Genomic DNA, 20,620 nt, shown 5'->3' with positions numbered 1-20,620 from the left:
TATACAGGTGTGCTTAAAATTATTCATATCCTTTGTAAATATGACCAAAGAAGGCTGTGAAAATAAATCTGCATCGTTAATACTTTTGATCTTTTATTTTAAAAAACTACAAAAATCCAAACTTTCATTGGAGAATAATAATTTTAATTGGGGAAAATCTCATTATGAGAGAAATATGTTTCTCTAATACACACTGCTTACAACTAACCATACCCTTTAATTCAATACTTTTTGCAACCTCCTTTTCCCAAGAGAACAGCTCTGAGTCTTCACCTATAATGCCTGATGAGTTTGGAAGCACCTGACAAGAGTCATGAACTGAAGAGAAGAAGCACCAACATGGAGCTGGAATCTGAAGGATCTGGTCTCTAATCTCTTGTCAGGTGTTCTCATCAGGCATTATAGGTGAAGACTCAGAGCTGTTCTCTTGGGAAAAGGAGGTTGAAAAAAGTATTGAATAAAATGGTATGATTAATTGTGAGCAGTGTGTATTAGGGTAAAATATTTCTCTCAAAATGAGATTTTCCCTATTTTAAAATTATTATTCTCCAATGAAAGGTTGGATTTTTGTAGATTTTTGATGGGTTTGCACCCCTGAAAATTGGAACATACATAGCACATAACACAGAATAGACAAACATTTCTATGATATTAACTCTAGTCTCAGTGTTGATGTATACAGCTTATAGCAGTGAAATATCAGACAAGTAAACCGACAGAGTTTTGCATTCACTATGCATATTACAGTAAACAAAACTTACATAATCTCCTTAAATGGTCTGAGGACATTGGCAGTGTACACTTGCGTGAAATACAAACTGATTTTAGTTTGTATTTCAGTTTATTATTACCTTAACTGAGCTGCACATTGTGCTGGGCAAGTTGACAACAATCCTTAATTGCAGTAAAATCATTTTAACATGGCATTCATTATTATTACAGCTAGTATGCATAAACATGTACATACAAATGTTTAAATTTGTGTTTACATGTTAATCATGCTTTGTGTTTTCTGCAGAAGAAGGTATGGATTTTGAAGCACTTCTCTCTCGTCCTACATCTGAGGTTTTACAGTTGAGGGTGGAAGATCTTGTGAAGGAATACTTCCAGACAGCAGAGAAGGTTTGTACTTTGTTTGGGATTTTAAACAGCTCTCTGCTCTTTTTACCTTCCATTTAAGTCCATAAATCAAAAACAAATGATTATGCTTAACAGTGTCTCGTAGTTATAGGTTTCCAGAGGTTGTAAAGTTTTTCATTACTTTTAGAAAGAGGAAAAGGGCAATGAGAAATTGCAAGTGAATTCAATGGAAGATTTCCCTTTAAAATGACTGTGTGTGTGTGTGTGTGTGTGTGTGTGTGTGTGTGTGTACCTGGTATTGTCCCCACAAAGATAGGAATACCAGTAAATCTGTGACCTTGTGGGGACATTTTGAGGGTCTCAAGGCCGCAAACTGGCAGTTTAGATATAACAGTGCAGTATTATTAACACAGCTGAAGATGACCACAAACAATTCAAATTAACACATCCCACTTCATCTCTCTTAGAGACCAGTTTTTTCAGAGCATGTGTGAAATATATGTCACACTGTACAGCCCTGACTGATGAACTAAATTCTTAAACCAAAAAAACAACAACAATGATGTTAGTGTCTGTAATTAAAGGATTATTCTGAAAGACACGCCTGGCCTTTGTAGCTCGGCATTGCAAATGGTCCATATGGTTTTACACAGCAGTGAACTGTCCTGGTTTAAGAAAGGTCTCTAGGGCCCTTAAAACATGTGGGAGCCACCTTGTCCCCTCACCCCACTGGGCATCTGCACATTTTTCCCAAAGTCAGCCCCAATGACCCTGAGTTCACTCATTGATTTGGGTCTGAAATGGTACGTCTGAAAAATTTAATGTAGATGGTTGTAGATGGGTAGATTGGTTATGGTTGTAGATTGGTTATGGTTTTTGGAAGATCAGGCCTTAACCTAACATTCTTAATGAAAAAGTTGTCTCATTTTCTTTCATCAATCACAGCAATCCACTGTGTTTATCTGACGGGCCTTGGCTACTCACCTCTCTGTGTCATGTACAGGAATATCTGAAACCATGGCCAATCAGAGGGGGGTCCGCCCTTCACTATCTCTGATTGGTTTAGACCACGATTGAACCAGATGGAGACTTTCAGTCGCTGAGACTTTTTTCTCCCTTCCACCCCCCTTGCACCATTGAAAAATTAGGTCAAAATGCTCACACTCCAAAGCCCTGCTCAACCTTTTTTGGAAGACATTAAGCATCTGTTGATACACTACTATCCCCTGTTATAACCTAAACTTGCAAACGTGTAATGTGCAAAGCACATGTTATGTACTTCATGAACAGGTTTGGACAGGAAGAGCTGTTACGGTATATTCAAAAATATGTGTTTTTGCTTGTGTGTTTGCAGAATGTGCAGCTGTCTTTGTTGACTGAGCAAGGCATGGGGAAGGCAGTGCAAGAGTTTGTGGATAAGGAGGAGAAAGATGCTATCGAAGAACTCATAAAATACCAGCTGGAGAAAACCCAGCGCTTCCTGCGGGAACGACGTGTTGAGGCCACAGAGGAAAAAATTGATGAGGAGGTAAAAGGAAAAAAAACCATGCACTTTAATTTGCCCTTAATTCCTTTTTAAATGCAACCGTGTTCATACAGGACAATTCCAAAATGTCACAAAACAGGTATATAATATTTAAGCAATATCACTGGAGTAAGAGTGTGACATAGCTCTATATTATCACAACTGTGATTAGGATAGAGGCACAAGGGCGTAGGCAACAGTGATTGTCCACCAGTGCAGCTGACGCCAACCTTTTTAAATCCACCCGCCTCTGCACTCACCAATCATGTTCCTCGATAGGTTATCCAATCCCTGCACACACACACACACACACACACACACAACATATAATACAGAGGGCGAGGATCGTAACACACATCATAGGATATTATTTAGATTATCGTGCCAGAACAAGCGCTTCATGTCACCTATGGGGCAGCAGATGTAAAGTAATAGAGATTGTGACACATTTTTTTTTTATATATATATATATATATATATATTTAGATTTGCTAGCAGCTTTCTACACTCATCCAGTGTGTTTGAAACCTAGGTAATTTCTCCTCAGCTCTTGTTTATGAGGCAACGATCCTGATATGTATTTGAGGAAGCGTTATTCAGGCAGTCGTGTTGTTTGCTTGCATACTATAGATGCATGTGCACTGCATACTATAAATATTAATTTGTTCCTTCAGCTGTAAAGCTTTAAAAAAGTTAAATTTTACTTTTTTTGTTGTGAATTGTGTGCTTGTAATGTTTTATGTTGTTTACTAAAAAAATGCACTTAAAAGGTGTCTGGAAGTAGTAGCAGCCTGTTCTAATGGAACTGGGCATTTATGTATGTTAGCCAGTGTTTCCCACAGGATTTTAAGAGACTGTGGTGGTGATGATGACGTCACACGCCGATTAGCATATATGTGATGTCATTGCGTCGTGTTTTACTCTTTGATCTGTCACATTATGTTGTATTTGAACACAACTGAATTTGAGATCGACCGATACTCATTTTTTAAAACCGATACGATAACAAATATTTGGATGCTTATGTGCCCGATAACCGATATGCTGAACCGATTTTTATTACCTGATATACTTCTGTTTTTGACATAATTACTACAACACTACTAAACTGAACAAACCCTTATAATAATAATAATCATCATAATCACTCCCTCTTTGCATACAAAGTCATAAATAGAGGGGTCTGAAAGAGTGAAGAATAATATTAATTTAATGAATAATGTAGAAACTAAATTCCCAATTAGGGATGTTCACATTGACCGTTTAACCGTTAACTGAAGGTAAGAATTTATGACCGATTAACATTATCAGTTAAAATAATTTTTTTTTGTTAATACATGGTGCATGTCGTCATGAGCCGACAGACATTTCGCCACTTTTCTAACTTTAATTTGTGAATGTCCTGTAAATGACACAAATGATTGCTGCCCTGACGGTCTGATAAAGTAATAATTTGTATGAGAAATAATTTGTGTGCGTGTTTGGAAGCTGAACGGAGACGCGCGCGTGTACGCGCAAGATGACGCAGTCCGTCTCGCGCACATCCGGACAGACGTTCTGTGATGGCCTCTGACCCTGACATTGACCATAAACATCTCACTTTTTGCACAAACGGAGAAAGACGACGCAAAACCAAAACTTTCTGAAAAGCGTCCTGCTTTAGAAATGACCACTGTGGTAGATGAAACGGAGACAATCTGCCCTCTTTGGATATTAATCCTCTGGACCGATCGCGTGCTTTTTAATAAGGTAATGTTGCATGAATATCTGATAATGTATGAATCTGTTGTTGATCTGTCGTTGCTTGTTTGCACGTTCAAATTAAATGTTTTGTTTTTACTAGTTCACAGACAACAGTCAACTGTATTTTTACTCAATGTCAATTTCATATTAAAATCTTATAAGTTAACGGTTAATGTTCGGTTTTGAAGCTACGGTTGTCGGTCGGGAAAATTAACTGATATGAGCATCCCTATTCCCAATACATGGACCATTCCAAACACCCCTATCATTTCGTCAGAAATGGACTGATCCAAAGTTCGCGCTCCGGTTGCCAGGTTACGGAGCGGCGGAGTTGGCTGCTTTTTATATATAGTTTATAGAGTAAAACAGGTGGATTAAGTGCCTTTTTTGGGATATAATTTCGTTGTCTTGACCAGCAACCTGTAGCCTTCAGCAGTCCAACAAGTAGTTAGCAAAGAGATTTTACAAATAATATCACTGACTGGAATACTACATTCAGGAAAGTAACAAACAAAACGGCTTATATATCACTGAATTTCTTAACTAGTAATGTTATTTGATGTCAGAATAATTAATATTTTGTTGTTATAGCTTATGAAATGGCTGTTGACAGCGCTGTTTACCTATGCATTTACTCACGCATTAACTGTATCAAACTGTGACCGCTTGCGGAGGTAATAAATAATTAATTAATATCCACAGACATTTATTTAGATATTTTAGCAAAATAATGTCTATCTGGGAAATGTTAATATAACTTAGGTAAGTGAACATCAATATGAACGTGATTTTAAGATGCTAATGATAAGCATAAATAACAGAAAAAAGAAATTGATTTAGCGTTTTTAATTCCACAAAGCATTAATTCATGGCTGTTTTATTCATGCAAAACTATGTCGTTATTGGGACCGGATTTTATGGAACAGCCAGCGTAACTCTGTGAGTTCGTCTCTATTCTTGGACAAGCTGAATACATTTCTTTAAATATATCAACTTATTTAACATAACATACATTAATGCACAAATAAGATGTGTTATAAATGCCTCATATGCAAAGTAAGTATACTCAAAGTCTTTTTAATGAAGTTGCATCACTCCGCCGTCATATTTGCTGTGCACGTTGCTGCTGCTGTGAGCTCCTCTCCTCAAATGCGTTCAGCGCGCAATTCTCAATTCTCTCGTTTATCGGTCAATCCGATTACAAAACCGATATCCGATCATCGGAAAATGCTCAAATATCGGGGAAAATACGGAAAACAGATATATCGGTCGATCTCTAAACTGAATGCTATTTTTACATATTATCTGGTCTGGTCTATAAAAGAGTGACTAAACAGGATCCAGTAACGACCCACGACCCAGTGATGTTGCTCTTCTCATCAGTGTTGTTGCGTTATGAGCGCATTTTTATTTTAAGTACGTGGTACTTTTATTGCATATCGCGTATAGCCCAGACAATTTGTTGCAAATTCAGAAATTACACTGTTGCTGTTACACAGAGTTATGACAACAGAACACATGCACGGCATACAGCATCATAGGTAGGGAGAGAGCTTGCACACAGACTCACACCAGAACGCATATGTGTGGGAAACACTACTGCTACCCTTTCGTTAAGTCATGATGAACACGATCAGCCGTCTTCTCTTTCAGTAACATCCGTAACTGTTGACGGTTTTCCCTTGAAATGCCTACCTTTGTAGCCAGGCCCGGATTGGCCATAGGGAGAACCGGGAGGATTCCCGGTGGGCCGGTCTGTTTTTTTTGGCCACGAGGGCCGGTGTTGTCATGCCACCGGGATGACGCGTATTTGCGGGTGAGAGATGTCCCCGCCGCTTTATGCACAAGTTGATTGTGTCCCGAGTCCCGACCACTTATTGGAAGAATTCTTGCATTAGGGTTCATTGACATCTAAAACGCATGGGAAACGCAGGACGTGCCGCTGTCTTCTGGTTTTCAAAGCGCTTACTTGAACACGAGTTTTGTTTCAGACGCGTCTATATTGAGTGCGCTTGCCGGCCGCGCGTCTATATTTTAAATAAACTTGAGCGCGTCTTTTAACAAACGGGCTGGTCTCTAAAAGGAAAAAAATTTACAAAACGTATTTTTTTATCCAAGTCATAGATGAACTCTCTATGAATAGTCATTATTCATCGTTTATTGCAAGGAACAAAAATCTATTTGATGCAAAACTCATTAGTTTATTTGAAAAAAGTCGTTTCAAAAGTATATCCATTATGTTTTCTTTTTTTTAACACAATGTACCTTAGCCTACGTTATTTAGCAATAGACATGATCTAAGTACTAAAAAAATAAGATACAGATTTTTTCCATTTGTTTCCAATGCATACTTGATAAATCTTGCTTGTGTATTGTATATCAGGGGTTTCCAAACGTTATCAACCCAACAGTTAATCTCAAGACTCACCATTTTTTAGAAATAGAAATATAGAGGAAAACACAAACACATTTGTTTCCTTTAGTTTTTGAATAAGTTTACTTTAGTAATATTATGGTCTTATGGTAGGGATGCATGATTATGGCAAAAAATATAATTGTTTACTGCATTTGCACGGAATATGAAATTATTTGAAAAATACAGTGAATTGCAAGGCTGCAGAGAACAGTGCACTACTGCAGACTTATACTACTGAGGGTTTAAAGATATTATTTTAATAGTCAGTCGTGAACTAAAGTGGGCCGGTCTAAGGCATGAAACTCCAGAGCTGAAAATGAGTCCCACTCCGGCCCTGTTTGTAGCTGATAGGACGAGGCTTGGCAGGGATCAAAAAGCGCCTAGTACAAAGCAGATGATTTTTTTCACATGTTACAGTTTATTTGGAATGCAAGAAGAACTTATTATTCAAAAATATTGTTTGCCAGGCCATGTTATTTTTTATTTGCTTGAGGAATTTAAATAGGAGTCACAATACCAGGTGTTTCAAAACTTCTTGTAAACCTTCAGTTTTTGTCCTCCAGTTTTTTTTTTGTGTACTATGGCTTCGTTAGCTGTGATGTCCGTGGTGCTTAACTCATGCGCATCATCATGCGCATCATCTGCTCTGTTTATTTGCGACCCTGAACTAATTTTACTAATTTTTTTAACACACCCCGTAATTGGGGTGAATCCACCGCTATAGTCCATTGCTATATGGCTGTTAATAGTTTTCTATGGCTGTTAAATATCTCATTATCAGGCATTTTTACAATCTCTTTGTATACTTCTATGTCTTCAGATTCGGCGATTTCGAGAATCTAAGAAAAACACAGCAGAGGAGGATGAGGAAGTACAAGAGGTCAGTGTCACATTTCTTGTTTTCTTCTAGGTACTTTTCACAAATGTATTTTTACATTAATTTCAATCAATTATTTATATGCAACTGTGCAAACTCTGAAAGCTGTAATAATTTTAACCCTTTTACTGTCACTTCCCCTTGAGTTTGGAGTTAAAAAGGTGCACTTTCAAATTAAAATCTTAGTCTCTTATTAACCCTCTGGGGTCTTGAGGTGATTTGGCATCCTTAAGCAGTTTTGACCAGCACTGACATTTGTGCTTCAGCATAAACTGGGCTACAATATTATGTGAGCAACATGTATGTACATGTTTGTATTTTTGAGAGAAAAATGTTAATGCATGATTTTTAAAAAAGCAAAATGTTTAAGTCACTTATATAGACGGTTTCATCTGACGCACGTGCGCTGACGCGATACACGTCTGGATCCGAACTTTACTTCCGGTTTCGTTTTTTTAATGGTCTGACTAGTTGCTAAACTAATCTCTTGAACAAATGCCTCGTCAAAAATAACAAATAATTTTGTTTCCTAGGTAATCTATGTGTTGTTTTTTGTGCTTGTTATATAAACAAACTACGTTTAAAGAACTTTATTGTTATTTATTCTTAGCGGAGTTTACCGGAAGTTACGTGCGGACCGCAACAGCCGCTTGTTTATGTTGTTACTGCTGAAACCATCTATAAGTCCACAAAACCCCTACTAAAAATGTTTTTATAAGACTTTTCAAAACTGGATAGTCTAGAGTTTTTTTTTCAAAATGATGTGAAAATGATGTGCCTACTCATTCACATAAAACAATATATTGATTTAGAATTTCTAAGACACTTTTTGCTTAGAAAGGCCTGAGGGAACCAAAGATTTGCATAATGAGACGCATAATGAGTATGGCTGGGACAACGCGTCGACGTAATCGACGACGTCGACGCAAAAAATAAGTCGACACAAAATATGCGCGTCGATTCGTCAGACCCAAAAAGACGACACCGTTGAGTAGTAGCAACGCGAGTGGCTCCAGTCCACGCCGGCTTCGCAGCAAGTGTGAGCAGTGTGTAAGCTGCGCATGTTTTTTCAGCGCCCATGTTAACAAGCATGCACCCTGCCGCATGAGGAGCGCGAGCTCGCGGCTCTGTAGCAACAGTGCTGCAATCGTTTCTGCGTGGGTTCTGCTGCGGTGCTCAAGCTCATTTAAAGTGAAAGTGCTTTGTTTATGGTTTAAATGCTCGTGGATTGACGCGAAAGAGTCTCATTTACCATAAAATCATGAATGTGATGCCAAATGTGTTTTAAACAGAGCAATTTAACAAAAAGCAATGAAATATGTAAAAACACACTGTTGCCAGAAGACTGCGTTTTCATTCACTCTCTGTACAGCAGTAAATGAGTCCTCATCTATCTTAATAAACTTAAGAGAAAGAGATTTAATAATGTATGTGCTTCTTAAGTCTAATTGTGTTTATATCTGTCATTACATGGACTAGAACAGCACGAAAACAATGTGGATTAAACAAATCAAGTTATAAAAATTACACTGTGTGACCATCAAAAGGCACATTGAAGAGGTTTTGCTCATAAATGCATGCAAAATAAAGTCATTTGAACTTGAGATTTTTATACTGTTACTAAACAGCACAGTATGTGCTGCAAACGCTTTATGAAATGCTACCTCTGACTAAGAATGCATTATTTTGCACTTGTATAGTCCTTTTTTATTTTAAATTTCAAGAGCAATCAACATATATGGAAATGTTTACATTCAGATATGTAAATCAACATGTATAAATTGCTATTAGTTAATTAATGGGGAGATAATCGATAATCGAATCGAAGTCGAATCGGACTGATAAAATGAATCGTTAGATTAATCGATGCATCGAAAAAAGAATCGCTAGATTAATCGTTAAAAAAATAATCGTTTATCCCAGCCCTAATAATGAGCCTTTTAGGTATGAAACGGGTTTAGCCAATTTTAAATTAATTAATTAAATTCCAAAATAAAATAGCAAAATATGTCTCAAATATGAAAATTAAATGCTTAAATAAAAATTAAAACATACTTTTTTTCCATTTTCAAGGTGATAATGCATTTTTTCTGCCAAATTGAAAAATAAAATGCAAGTGATGATTTGACATTTCATTTTCAATACAATCTCGAGGCAAGACTGCCAATATTAAAATTAAAAGGCACACTTGAAAAGGAATATGTAAATACATTTAAAGAGTGTGTTTTCCATACCAAGAAAGTGACAAGATGAAAACCACTATTTTCTGTTACAAACTTTCACATAGCATCTTGAGGTTAAAATAACATTACAAATTCAAATCCATAAGTTGATTTTCAAAGATTAATTATAATAACTGATAATTTTTTCTGCAAAATACAATAAATCCATGACAAAATGCTATAAATCTATTGAATCATTATATAAATGTGCATTCATCTTTGCCATGTTATATTCATTTAGTTGACATGTGGTATACACTGATAAAAATAAATAAACATTAATTGCATTACTTACTTTGTCATATTAATAACACTGTCATTGCTGCTGTCATCCTTGGGACGTCGTCACTGAACTTTTTTGACAGCGATCAGCTGTAAAATGTTTTGGTCCTGCTCGATTTCCGGTGACTTTGAGTTTAAGAATAATGTTAAAAAATGTGTTATTTTAATTTTTATTGAAATTTAAATTTTTTGGATTAAAACCTTTAAAAGCCTTTTTCTTTCAGTCATAGAAGTAAAAATAGCAGGTTTTTAATTGCTGTAAATGTATTAATATCCTACATAATTATTGTAATTTCATAAAATAATTTGCAAATATTCAAGAAAAGGTTTGTACTCTAAATATACAAACAAGAGATAAAGAATTTACAAACGTGCGGAGAGCACAAAGCATTACTTAAAATGTTTCTCATCTGACCATATCCACAGGTATGGTGTCATCATATACAATAAAACCATAGGGTAGCATTTAAAAAAACATTTAAAAATAGATGCATTTGTTTAAAGCAAAGCATTTATTTACTTTCCATGATACAGGTGAAGCAGCTTTTTACGCCTTCTAACGCCTCATAATTGGTCCTCAATTTACTGCGCTTTTTAAATAACAAAAAAACATATTGGTCAATGGCGTAGTCTATTTTGTTTGCCTCAAAATAGCAACACTCCAACAATGCGCTTGAACACACCTCGTTTTCAGACCAGAACGCCCATGGGCGCAAAATTGGGCACAAATGCATTTGCTATTTAAACAACGTGGCACTAAACGTGAAAATGATAATCGCGCAGGGTGAAACTAGCAAAAGACTCTTGCGTCACGCCAGGTGTATGATAGAGCCCTCTGATTTGAAAAACATGAATAAAAAAGATTTAAGCTAAGAAAATCCTAAAATCTAGCAGCATTAAAGGATTTGCTCATTTATTCTGTTTCAGGCTATAAACCGTGCAAAAGCTCATAGGGACCACGGTGATACTGTGAAAGATGATGATTTTGATATATCAGATGAAGCAGCTGCCATGGAAACTGATGAGGAAGCCACTCCTGCTCCTCCAATTCGTGGAAGAGGACGGGGCTCTAGAGGAGGAAGAGGTCAAAATATAAGCAAAAGAGGAAGAGCGAAAGGTGTGTAGACAAACAAAAAATTCAATATAATAAACAAATGTTACATTGCGAGTGGCCAGATCAACAATTTGGTACATTCTGACTAAAAAAACAACACAGCGTTTAGCTTAGCAACATAAAAATCCTGTATGTCTATATAGGTTAACAGTGGTGAATGATTGCATTATCCTCTCCATGATAAAGAAAAACCCCTTTACAATGTAATAATTTATGTTTTTTTTAGTCATGATGTACCAAATTGTTAATTTGACCACTCTTAATGTTGTAGTGCAACTAACGAGTGCTTCAGTAGCTACGTTTACTTGCAACCAAAAAGTTTGTTTGTAATCGTATTGATGGCTCAATTGTATCGAAAAGCCTTTATTTTAACACCTTAATCAATACAATTGAGGTCGATCGGATGCAAATTTAATTTGTATTGAAAGGGGTGGTGTACTCTGATCTGTGATCCCATCAGCAGGAGAAAAGTACGCATGTAAACGCGTGGATCGTAGTATTTTCTCAATCAGATGCAAAACTACCTTGTAAAAAAACTACCAGAAAAATTGTGCTCAAGTTCACGTCTTATATTTACTTGATATTTATGTATCACATCATTCTCATCACAGAAACGTGCAATGGCAATACGCATTATTAAGGTAATGGGGTCACGCACTGTACATTCTGCAACGTTCATGTGTACTTTCATAACATTACGATACATAAAGCAATAAAATAGTGCCGTGCCTTTTGAATGTTTTTTTCTAAATTTGGGTTGTGAATAGTCATTGGGATGCTTTGGGCTATTTTTAAATGTCCATTAGGCTGGTTTTGATATGTGAATCTGGCAACCCTGGCTGTGTGCTTGCACAGACGTTAGATTCGGATTATATAGAATGTACATGTAAACTAACATTTTAATTAGATTGCAATGTTTAGGGTGCATGTAAACTGTATTGTCGTAACTTTCAATTGGATTAAATTCAGTCGGATTGACAACATTTTGTGCAATTAAACATAGCCAGGGATGCTCGTTTGAGTTCTTTGTTTACTTTTGGGCCACACATCACCAGCTGCTAGTATCTCCTTCTCATGTACCTTCACAGCCTGGTTGTACTCGACGAGTGGCTGACATGCTGCTCTTGCTCTCAGGTAAACGTAAATGTGCCATACGTCATCACATCGCTATATCGTGAGATGACACTTTTTTATCATGTACAAAATTATACCGGTGTTATTATGATGGTATGGTAGGCACAGCCCTTTTTGTTTTTATAATGTAGTCTTGCACACTTTTTAACTGTGTTCATTGCATATATGTACTTGTTACAGTACTTTACCATTGGGGGGTATTTAAATTCTGTTTTACCTCTTTTTTCCCCCATTCTTTTGACTTGTCTAGGTGTTGCCTCTCAATCGGGCAGGGGTGGACGTGGACAGAAAGGACAATCAATAATGGATGGTAAGATAATGACACTTAGATACTAAAGTATAATTCCTATAATCTACATTTCTGACAAACAATTCTGACCTGCTAGTTCAAGTTATTTACAGATGTTCATAAATAAATCCCATCTCAACTAGGGTGACCATACGTGCCATTCTTCCGGGACGCGTCCTGGCCAGGATTTCGGGTGCTTCTTCCTGAAGTCGTATTCTTGAACCGCATACATCATAGATGATTAAGGGTGTCACGATTTCGATTTTAAATCGAAATCGATCGAAATTAAGTCACAGCTTCGAACTTCGAATTAAAAAATGGGATCGTCGATGCTGCCACGCCCCCATGTCAGGTCCGGTCGGCTTGCCAAGAGAGGGAAAAAAACTCTCAGATATGCCTTTAAAAACATCTGTCCAGCGGAACGCGATCATATTTTAAACACGAGGGATGCTACAACTCCTTGAAATGCATATCATAAACAGGATACCTAGTGATCTGCCTTTGGACAGAGCGCAGCTCTCTGCACGTGCGCGAGAGTGAGAGAGGCGCAAAGATGCAGCGGATTATATTTGAAACAAGAGGGATAGTTTGCCTCAGCTCGCATGAAACGCATAAAACTGAACAAATACATAAGGATTACTACTTTAGTTCATGTTTAGACTTTGGACAGATGCGAGAGCACGAGCGCGTGCACGTGAGACAGAGAGAAGCGCAGCTGCGTATGATGCTGGATTTATTTCAGATGCTATGAGTCCAAGACACGCGCATTATGTCCATGTGCATTAGGTCCATCCATGTGCGTGCAAGAAGGAATCCTCTCTCTACAAGCTCTCGCGTTAAGTGAAGCCCACAAGTTGTGCAATGTGCATGTTAATGTTAAACTATAATAATAATAATAAATAATGGCATATCATTTTTGTCCTCAAAAGAATCGAGAATCGAATCGAATCGTGACCTTGGAATCGAAAATGTAATCGAATCGAGGATTTTGAGAATCGTGACACCCCTATAGATGATTATCATTATTCTTACAGAAAAGCAACAGTTACATTTTAAGGTAGGAATGAAACTACGATTGTATGTCTTAAGGGCGATTTATAGTCGTGCGTAAGTTCTACGCCATATCCGTAGCCTGTGCGTAGCTCTGCGTAGCCTGACGTGCACCTTGCAAAAATTTTAACAGCTCGTCAGTTCTACACGGACCACAAGCGCTGTGATTGGTCCACCAGAACCCCTCCCATCAGGTAAAAAAACTGCGAAAACTGCGTCATAGGTATTTCCGTTTGCGACGGTGAAAACAAAGATGAGCCAAGTTGAGGAGTGATTTAACTCAAACTGCAACAAAAGTCACTGTTTATTTACTTCCATCATTGCTGGTCTTCTCAAATCATACACAACAACTTGCCAAGCATCTTCTTCTCTGACGGTCGTGCTGCTACTGTGGTTACATGCGTGGATACTGCCTACCAGCGGTTTGCGCATGTGTTTGCACGTCGACGCGGAGGACGACGCAAAAGTATAAATGAAAACCGACGCGGAACCTACGCCGTCGCGGCTACGCCGTAGGACCTACGCAAGACTATAACGAGCCCTTTATGTTTTTAACTGATTGGCGTATGCGGTCAATAAATACGACTTTCGGAAGACACACCGAAATCCTGGCCAGGACGCGTCCAGGAAGAATGGCACGTATGGTCACCCTATCTCAACACTAGGGGATGATCCTACCTTTCCAATGCACACACCTTGATTCCTTTTAAGCCAGTAGGCTCCAGACAAAAAAATCAACATTGTTACCATTTGAATGACCAAAGTTTTAATACAAATGCCATGATTAAACTACAGATGTGGCCACAACAAACTGCAATTCTTCTCTCAGAATGCTGTGAAATCCCACAAGTACGCAACTCAGGATTTAAATATATGTGTTGTGCTTCACAGAATATCCACCTAGTGGCACATGGAACAACATACTGAATCTTACAGGCCAGACGAAATTGCTCTTAAACACGTAGGGTCCTATCATACACCCGGCGCAATGCAGCCTTAAGCCCATGATGACGTGGTCCGTCTGTTTCGCGCGCGCCCGGGCAGTCCGTGTCTGTTTCGCGCTCCCCCTGGGCAGTCCAAAAATATATGGGGCAGTTTCCCAGACAGGGTTTATCCTAGTCCCAGACTAAAATGCATGTTTGAGCTAGGTACGGAAATTTGATAATGTATGAACCTGCTTCTGTTGTTGATCTGTTGCGGCTGTTTGCACGTTCAAATTAGATACAATGTTTGTATTGCTTTAAATGAGTCACAGATAACATATCAATATCAGTTAATGTTCAGTTAACAAGTTGCGGTTGTTAACAAGCTACGTGTATAACAACCCCACATATACACACAAGTGCAGGCCAATGTTTCATTTTTTTTTTTTTGCGGTTATGACAGTGAGGAGCTTAGACCCACGGCATGGGTCATGTGACCGCGGTATGGCGGTAATCCGGTTACCGCCCCAGGCCTATACGTGCGTAGGTTATCTGTAGCCTTAGCGTAGCTCTGCATAGCCTGACGTGCACCTTGCCGAATTTTTAACAGCGCGTCAGTTCTCCAAAGACCGCAAGCACTGTGAATGGTCCACTAGAAGCATTCTCATTAAAAAAAAAAACTGTCATAGGTATTTCCGTTTATGACAGTGAGAGGAAAGATGGGCCAAGTTGAGGAGTGATTTAACTCAAACTGCAACATAAGTCGCTGTTTATTTACTTCCACCACTGCTGGTCTTCTTAAAACATACACAACAAGTTGCTGCTTCTAACGAGCCAAGTTGCTTCTTCATTGACGGTCGCGCTGCTACTGTGGTTATATGTGTGGATACTGCCTACCAACAGTCTGCATGTGTGTTTGCACATAGAGGCGGATGACGACGCAGAAGCAGAGGTGGAAAGTAACGAATTACATTTACTCACGTTACTGTAATAGAGTAATTTTTTTTCTACTTTTACTTTTTTGAGTAGTTTTTAAAATCTGTACTTTTACTTTTACTTAAGTATGTTTTATTTAAAGTATTGTACTTCGCTTCATTTTAAATCATAAAAAAAAGCAAGGTGATAAAGACGCGCAACGGATGATTGATGGGCGGGGGAATGCGCAAAAAGAACCATGGAGACGGACGAGACAGGCGCGTGCAATCCAGACCCGCCTCAGTTCAAATCTTATGAAATAAACCCCTGGCCATAAGCGACCACTTTCCACTGACGCGAAGCGAGTGTTTCTTTCATATGAAAGGTAGGATTCATGCTCTTGAGTACGAAACGACCGGGTTTTTACCGTTCATTTGCACGACGCGTTTTTAATAACATGCGCATTATCTTCCGAGGTCTAGCACCTTCACGTCAAGTCAAACACAACTACAGAACATCCTCGAGAATGCGCAGGTCATTAGACATTGCAGAGAGAGAGAAAGAGAGAGAGAGAGAGAGAGAGAGAGAGAGAGAGAGAAGAATAAAGGTCTGACATCAGGTACCCAGGTCAGGGAAGCGAGAAGGCAATAAACGTGTCAAAAGTATATAGCTATGGCACTCATTATATGCTCATTTAAACTATATATAGTTTAATAAAATAATGTATATTATCAGCAATAGCCTACATCAATTACAACCTTACTATAGTGATTGTATTTACCAGCTGATGACCACCTTCAAAAGTGCATAACTCAAATGTAAAAATCATTAAACAATTCCATAAATGTTTCTTAGTTTAAAAAAGCTTTTTATTTTATTAACTTTTTTAATTGCACTTTAATTGTAAAGATGTTCCTACAATTAAAAACAACTAGTTTGAGATATATATTCCCTTGTCGTTTTTGAACTATAATAGAATCCTCCTCCTCTCCCCGCTTTAAAAAAGTAACTTTTACTCTGAGTAATGTTAAAATGACTTACTTTTTACTTTTACTTGAGTAGATTTTTAGACCAGTAACTTTACTTTTACTTAAGTAAAATATTATAAAAGTAACTTTACTTTTACTTGAGTACAATTTTTTATTACTTTTTCCACCTCTGCGCAGAAGTATATATGAAAACCGTAGGACCTACGGACATCTATAATAAGCCCTTATGGTGTGACGCAAGTGTATTTTGCTAGTTCAGCCCGACGCAGTTATCACTTTCACGTCCTGCACCACATTGTTTAATAGCAAATGCATGGGCATGCTGGTCTGAAAATGTGTGTTCAAATGCATGGTTGGTTCAATGGTATTTTGAGCCAACTGAAAAAAACTGCAATAGACAACTAAAACAGACAACTAACTGTAACTGTAATTAACTATACAAATGTATAAGGTTTTACCTGATTTAGCAGAATTAATAATAACAATTAATAAATGCATTCGTCCAGCGAATATACTCATTATTGTACATTAAAAAGTTAATTCCGTGTCCTTTAGAAAATAACTTTCTTACTGCTATACAGTATTACCTTAAAAGCATGTAACAGATCAAAGCAGAGTAAGTGACTTTAATTTGCTGAGAATTGAACACAGAAACAATTCAATTGTGAAATGCAAACCAGTTTATTAACTACAATACATAATACACACAACAACTAACTACACATGCAAATAGGGATGGGACGATTACCAGTTTCACGATTAACCATGATAAAATGTCCTGACGGTTAGTATTATCGTTTAAAATGTAATTATCATTACAACCGTGTTTGATTACTGTGATTTTGAAAACTCGTGGTAAATCCTGTCCAGCCAGAATCAGCTTGACGCAGGCGCGCGCATGCAACATTGGTTTTTGCACGGGAAGGCGTGGCGGAAGGCAGTAACAGGTGCACTGTGTTTTAATGCGTTGCTAATGTGTGCATTTGATGTTATTTTTTAAGGTACTGTTCATTAAAACAGGTTCATACATCTCAGGGCTGCATGTTAATGTTCATTTAATGCAGGGGTGTCCAATACTAGCCTGGTCCAACCAGACTCTCGTACATTCATTTCATTTGTACAGAGAGTCTGGCCATGCTCCATTGCAAAGCGTTACTTCCGTTAAGGAGGGTCCATTGTTGAAGTTTAAAACTATTGGATCTGCCCAGAGTCACTCAGGATCTGCCAAAGCCAATCGCTAACATGTGGTCGTGACGTATATCATGCACCGAAACCGTCCGGAAACAACAAGTCAGAATAATCAGACAAACAAAACTTAGCAAACCTGGTTCTTGCTCCGGCTTTAACTTCTGTATATTCGGCAGTTTTGCAACAACGGACCGAATAGCTTTTCTCACGTCTTTCTCCACTGCCATTACTGAACTACAACTCAAACTGACGCACCACCTCAACGTCATCGTTCTTAGCCACCCCCATCTGTTCGCTGATTGGTCCTGCAGATTTTTGCAGAAGAAAACAAAACTCTATAGAGCAATCCCAGACGTACTGCTGAAGTGAAATGAAAATTAAGCGGAAGCACGTAGGAGGGCGGAGCCAAGGCTAGTCCAATACGACCAGTCGATCGCAAATGCAATGCCGGTAGATCGCACATAAGTTAATAACTGTGTATGCTGCTCCACGCCTCCACGAGCTTCGGAAAACAAAGCACCAAATTGGCATTATGGTAGAAACAAGTCTTTTTGAGTTGCTGCGCATTTCTTCTCAAGTGTGTTTTTATAAATCTAATGCCTGCCCGCTGCAGCGGCGTCGTCTAACTTCCGAAATTTGGATGCACATTCTTGCCTTCATGCAGGAGTTGAGCCACATGCACGGTGTATGTGCGTGCGATCGATCGACCGACCGAACGAGAGAGAGAGATGCTTCTGATAATGTTGTCATTTTCTAGTTTATTTCATCAAAACCGCCTCTCCGCTATTCCGCTATAAGGAGTACTCGGCATGTACTCAAGGATTTTTTTTAACTCCTCAAAAATGAATGTAATGGTGACAGCCATAAATTCAACGTAGAGATAGTCCTCCTAACACACATTTAAAGTGTTATTAAAAATGTAACAGTGTTTTGTTAAAAAATGTTTTTAGCAGGTAGGTATTGTCAGCTTTATCATTTTAAAAGTAGATTGCCAAACAAAAAAGGCTGGACACCCCTGATTTAATGTTTATGCTTACAAAAAGTGCATATAGCTACTAATTGTATTTGTTGTTTGCTGATTTTCAAAAATAAAACTTTTAAAATGTTTTCAGTGTGTGTATCAGTTCTTTTTGAACATTTCCATCTCAATTTAAGAAAACCATGATAATATTGATAACCGTGATAACTTTGGTCACTATAATCATGATATGAAATTTTCTAACCGTCCCATCCCTATTCCCGCCTATCGTGTTGCAAGTCATGTGTTGTTCGTGTTGTAAGGTGTACTGACTATGTGCTTATGTTGCTGAGGTGTTTTTTCCCTGTTCCCAAACTGTTCTTCTTTTGGAGCATAGTCTGGAGGTTTGTTTTTTTAACCTACCCTCCCTCATGTAATGCTGTACTTATTCTCAATGCTCTGTCGACCTGTTCTGTCTACCCCCTTGTTTTTATGTATTGTATGTATGGACAGGTTGATGCCTGTAATTTCGTTGTACTTGTACAATGACAAATAAAGCTTCATAATATTAGGGTCACTTTTGTAAAGTCACAATTAATCAGACCGCATTTCAAATCCTGGCCATAGGATGTGTAAAGCCCAGTTGTGGTGTTTAATTTTTTATAAAATAAATCTATTAACTTATACATTGTAGTTGTGGTGCTTCATAATTTTTGGATGAGTGCGCCTAAATTTTTCAAAGTTGGGAACACCAGTGCTACCAAATGAAAAAGTTAATTTTGAGCCCTGTCACTATAGGCTTTACTTCTGCACAAACCATCAGAACCTCTAAGAATCGCCTTAATTAAAAGGGGTAATAACTTAGCACAGCAAATGAATAAATGATACTTGCGTTGGCTTTTGTGAGGCGCGTGTGCGTGACCAGATGCGTGTGCGCTTAGGGTATGAGGAAGGTATGAGGAAGAGAGTTCTGCAGGGCTCCTAAAAAGTTGTTCCGTTGCGTGGTTCGTTCCTTGTGTTATTCCGTTGGCCGGATTAATCTGTGGAGATGGTCAAAGTTTGTCCAAATGAAGATGTGCCTGAAAAACTATCCCAAGAGAGGGAGGCAGGTCTCACTGAGTCCTCTGCTGTGTCTCAGCCGTGTCTGCGTGTCTGACTGTGAACAGTGTACTGTGAGGGACGAATCAATTAAAAGCAGGTCTCTTAACCTGAGATAAGTCCAACCCATTACAGTTGACATGAACAATGTGAGAAGCTGTCGATCGAGCAGTAAGACAAGTCTTTGTTCTCGACAGACTTAAAGGGACATTCCACTTTTTTTGAAAATATGCTAATTTTCCAGCTCCCCTAGAGTTAAACATTTGATTTTTACCGTTTGGTAATCCATTCAGCTGATCTCCGGGTCTGGCACTAGCACTTTTAGCATAGCTTAGCACACATTCTCTCATTCTGGCGTAATAATCAAGGACTTTGCTGATGTAACATTGCTGCAGCAGGCGTATTGATATTACGCACTGCTCGAAAACAGTCCCCTGCCATTGAAAGTTACTAAGGGGACTAATATCGGGCACTGCACGATATCAATATGCCTGCTGCAGCTATGTTACATCAGCAAAGGCAGACAAGTGGAAAAGATCCAAAATTGGGAAATAATCAAAGCAATGTATGCACAAAATAACAGGATTCTGTATTTTATCATTTTTTTATTACAAACTTCTTCAAAGTTTGATATTTTCTGTTTTGATGTGGGTTTTCTGGTGTGCATATAGGTTATTTTTCCATACTTCACGTGCAGCATCTCGTTTTATTATGTCAACAAAACAAATAATGTAATAGGTTAAACTGCCATGGTTGTGTTAGATAGTCTGGAGCCCTGGCCAGCTTTTACTCATTCAATTTCTTGTTTTCTTTCTTT

The 20,620-nt window shown here is 38.1% G+C and overlaps 1 protein-coding gene across 1 annotated transcript in view; it reads left to right on the top strand.

Moving 5' to 3' along the window:
* mre11a (MRE11 homolog A, double strand break repair nuclease) overlaps positions 1-20,620 on the top strand; it is a 55,315-nt gene that overhangs the window by 32,785 nt on the left and 1,910 nt on the right. Inside the window, exons 12-16 of the mRNA XM_073815637.1 lie at positions 1,019-1,122; positions 2,435-2,608; positions 7,585-7,644; positions 11,073-11,262; positions 12,644-12,703. Coding sequence (XP_073671738.1) covers positions 1,019-1,122; positions 2,435-2,608; positions 7,585-7,644; positions 11,073-11,262; positions 12,644-12,703 — 588 coding nt within the window. The remainder of the gene's footprint in view (positions 1-1,018; positions 1,123-2,434; positions 2,609-7,584; positions 7,645-11,072; positions 11,263-12,643; positions 12,704-20,620) is intronic.

This window comes from Paramisgurnus dabryanus, chromosome 8 (genome assembly GCF_030506205.2).
Source record: "Paramisgurnus dabryanus chromosome 8, PD_genome_1.1, whole genome shotgun sequence".
In the NCBI taxonomy this organism is placed as follows: domain Eukaryota; kingdom Metazoa; phylum Chordata; class Actinopteri; order Cypriniformes; family Cobitidae; genus Paramisgurnus; species Paramisgurnus dabryanus.
Note: the sequence above shows the minus strand (reverse complement) of the source record. Positions and strands in the feature narration are given on the sequence as shown.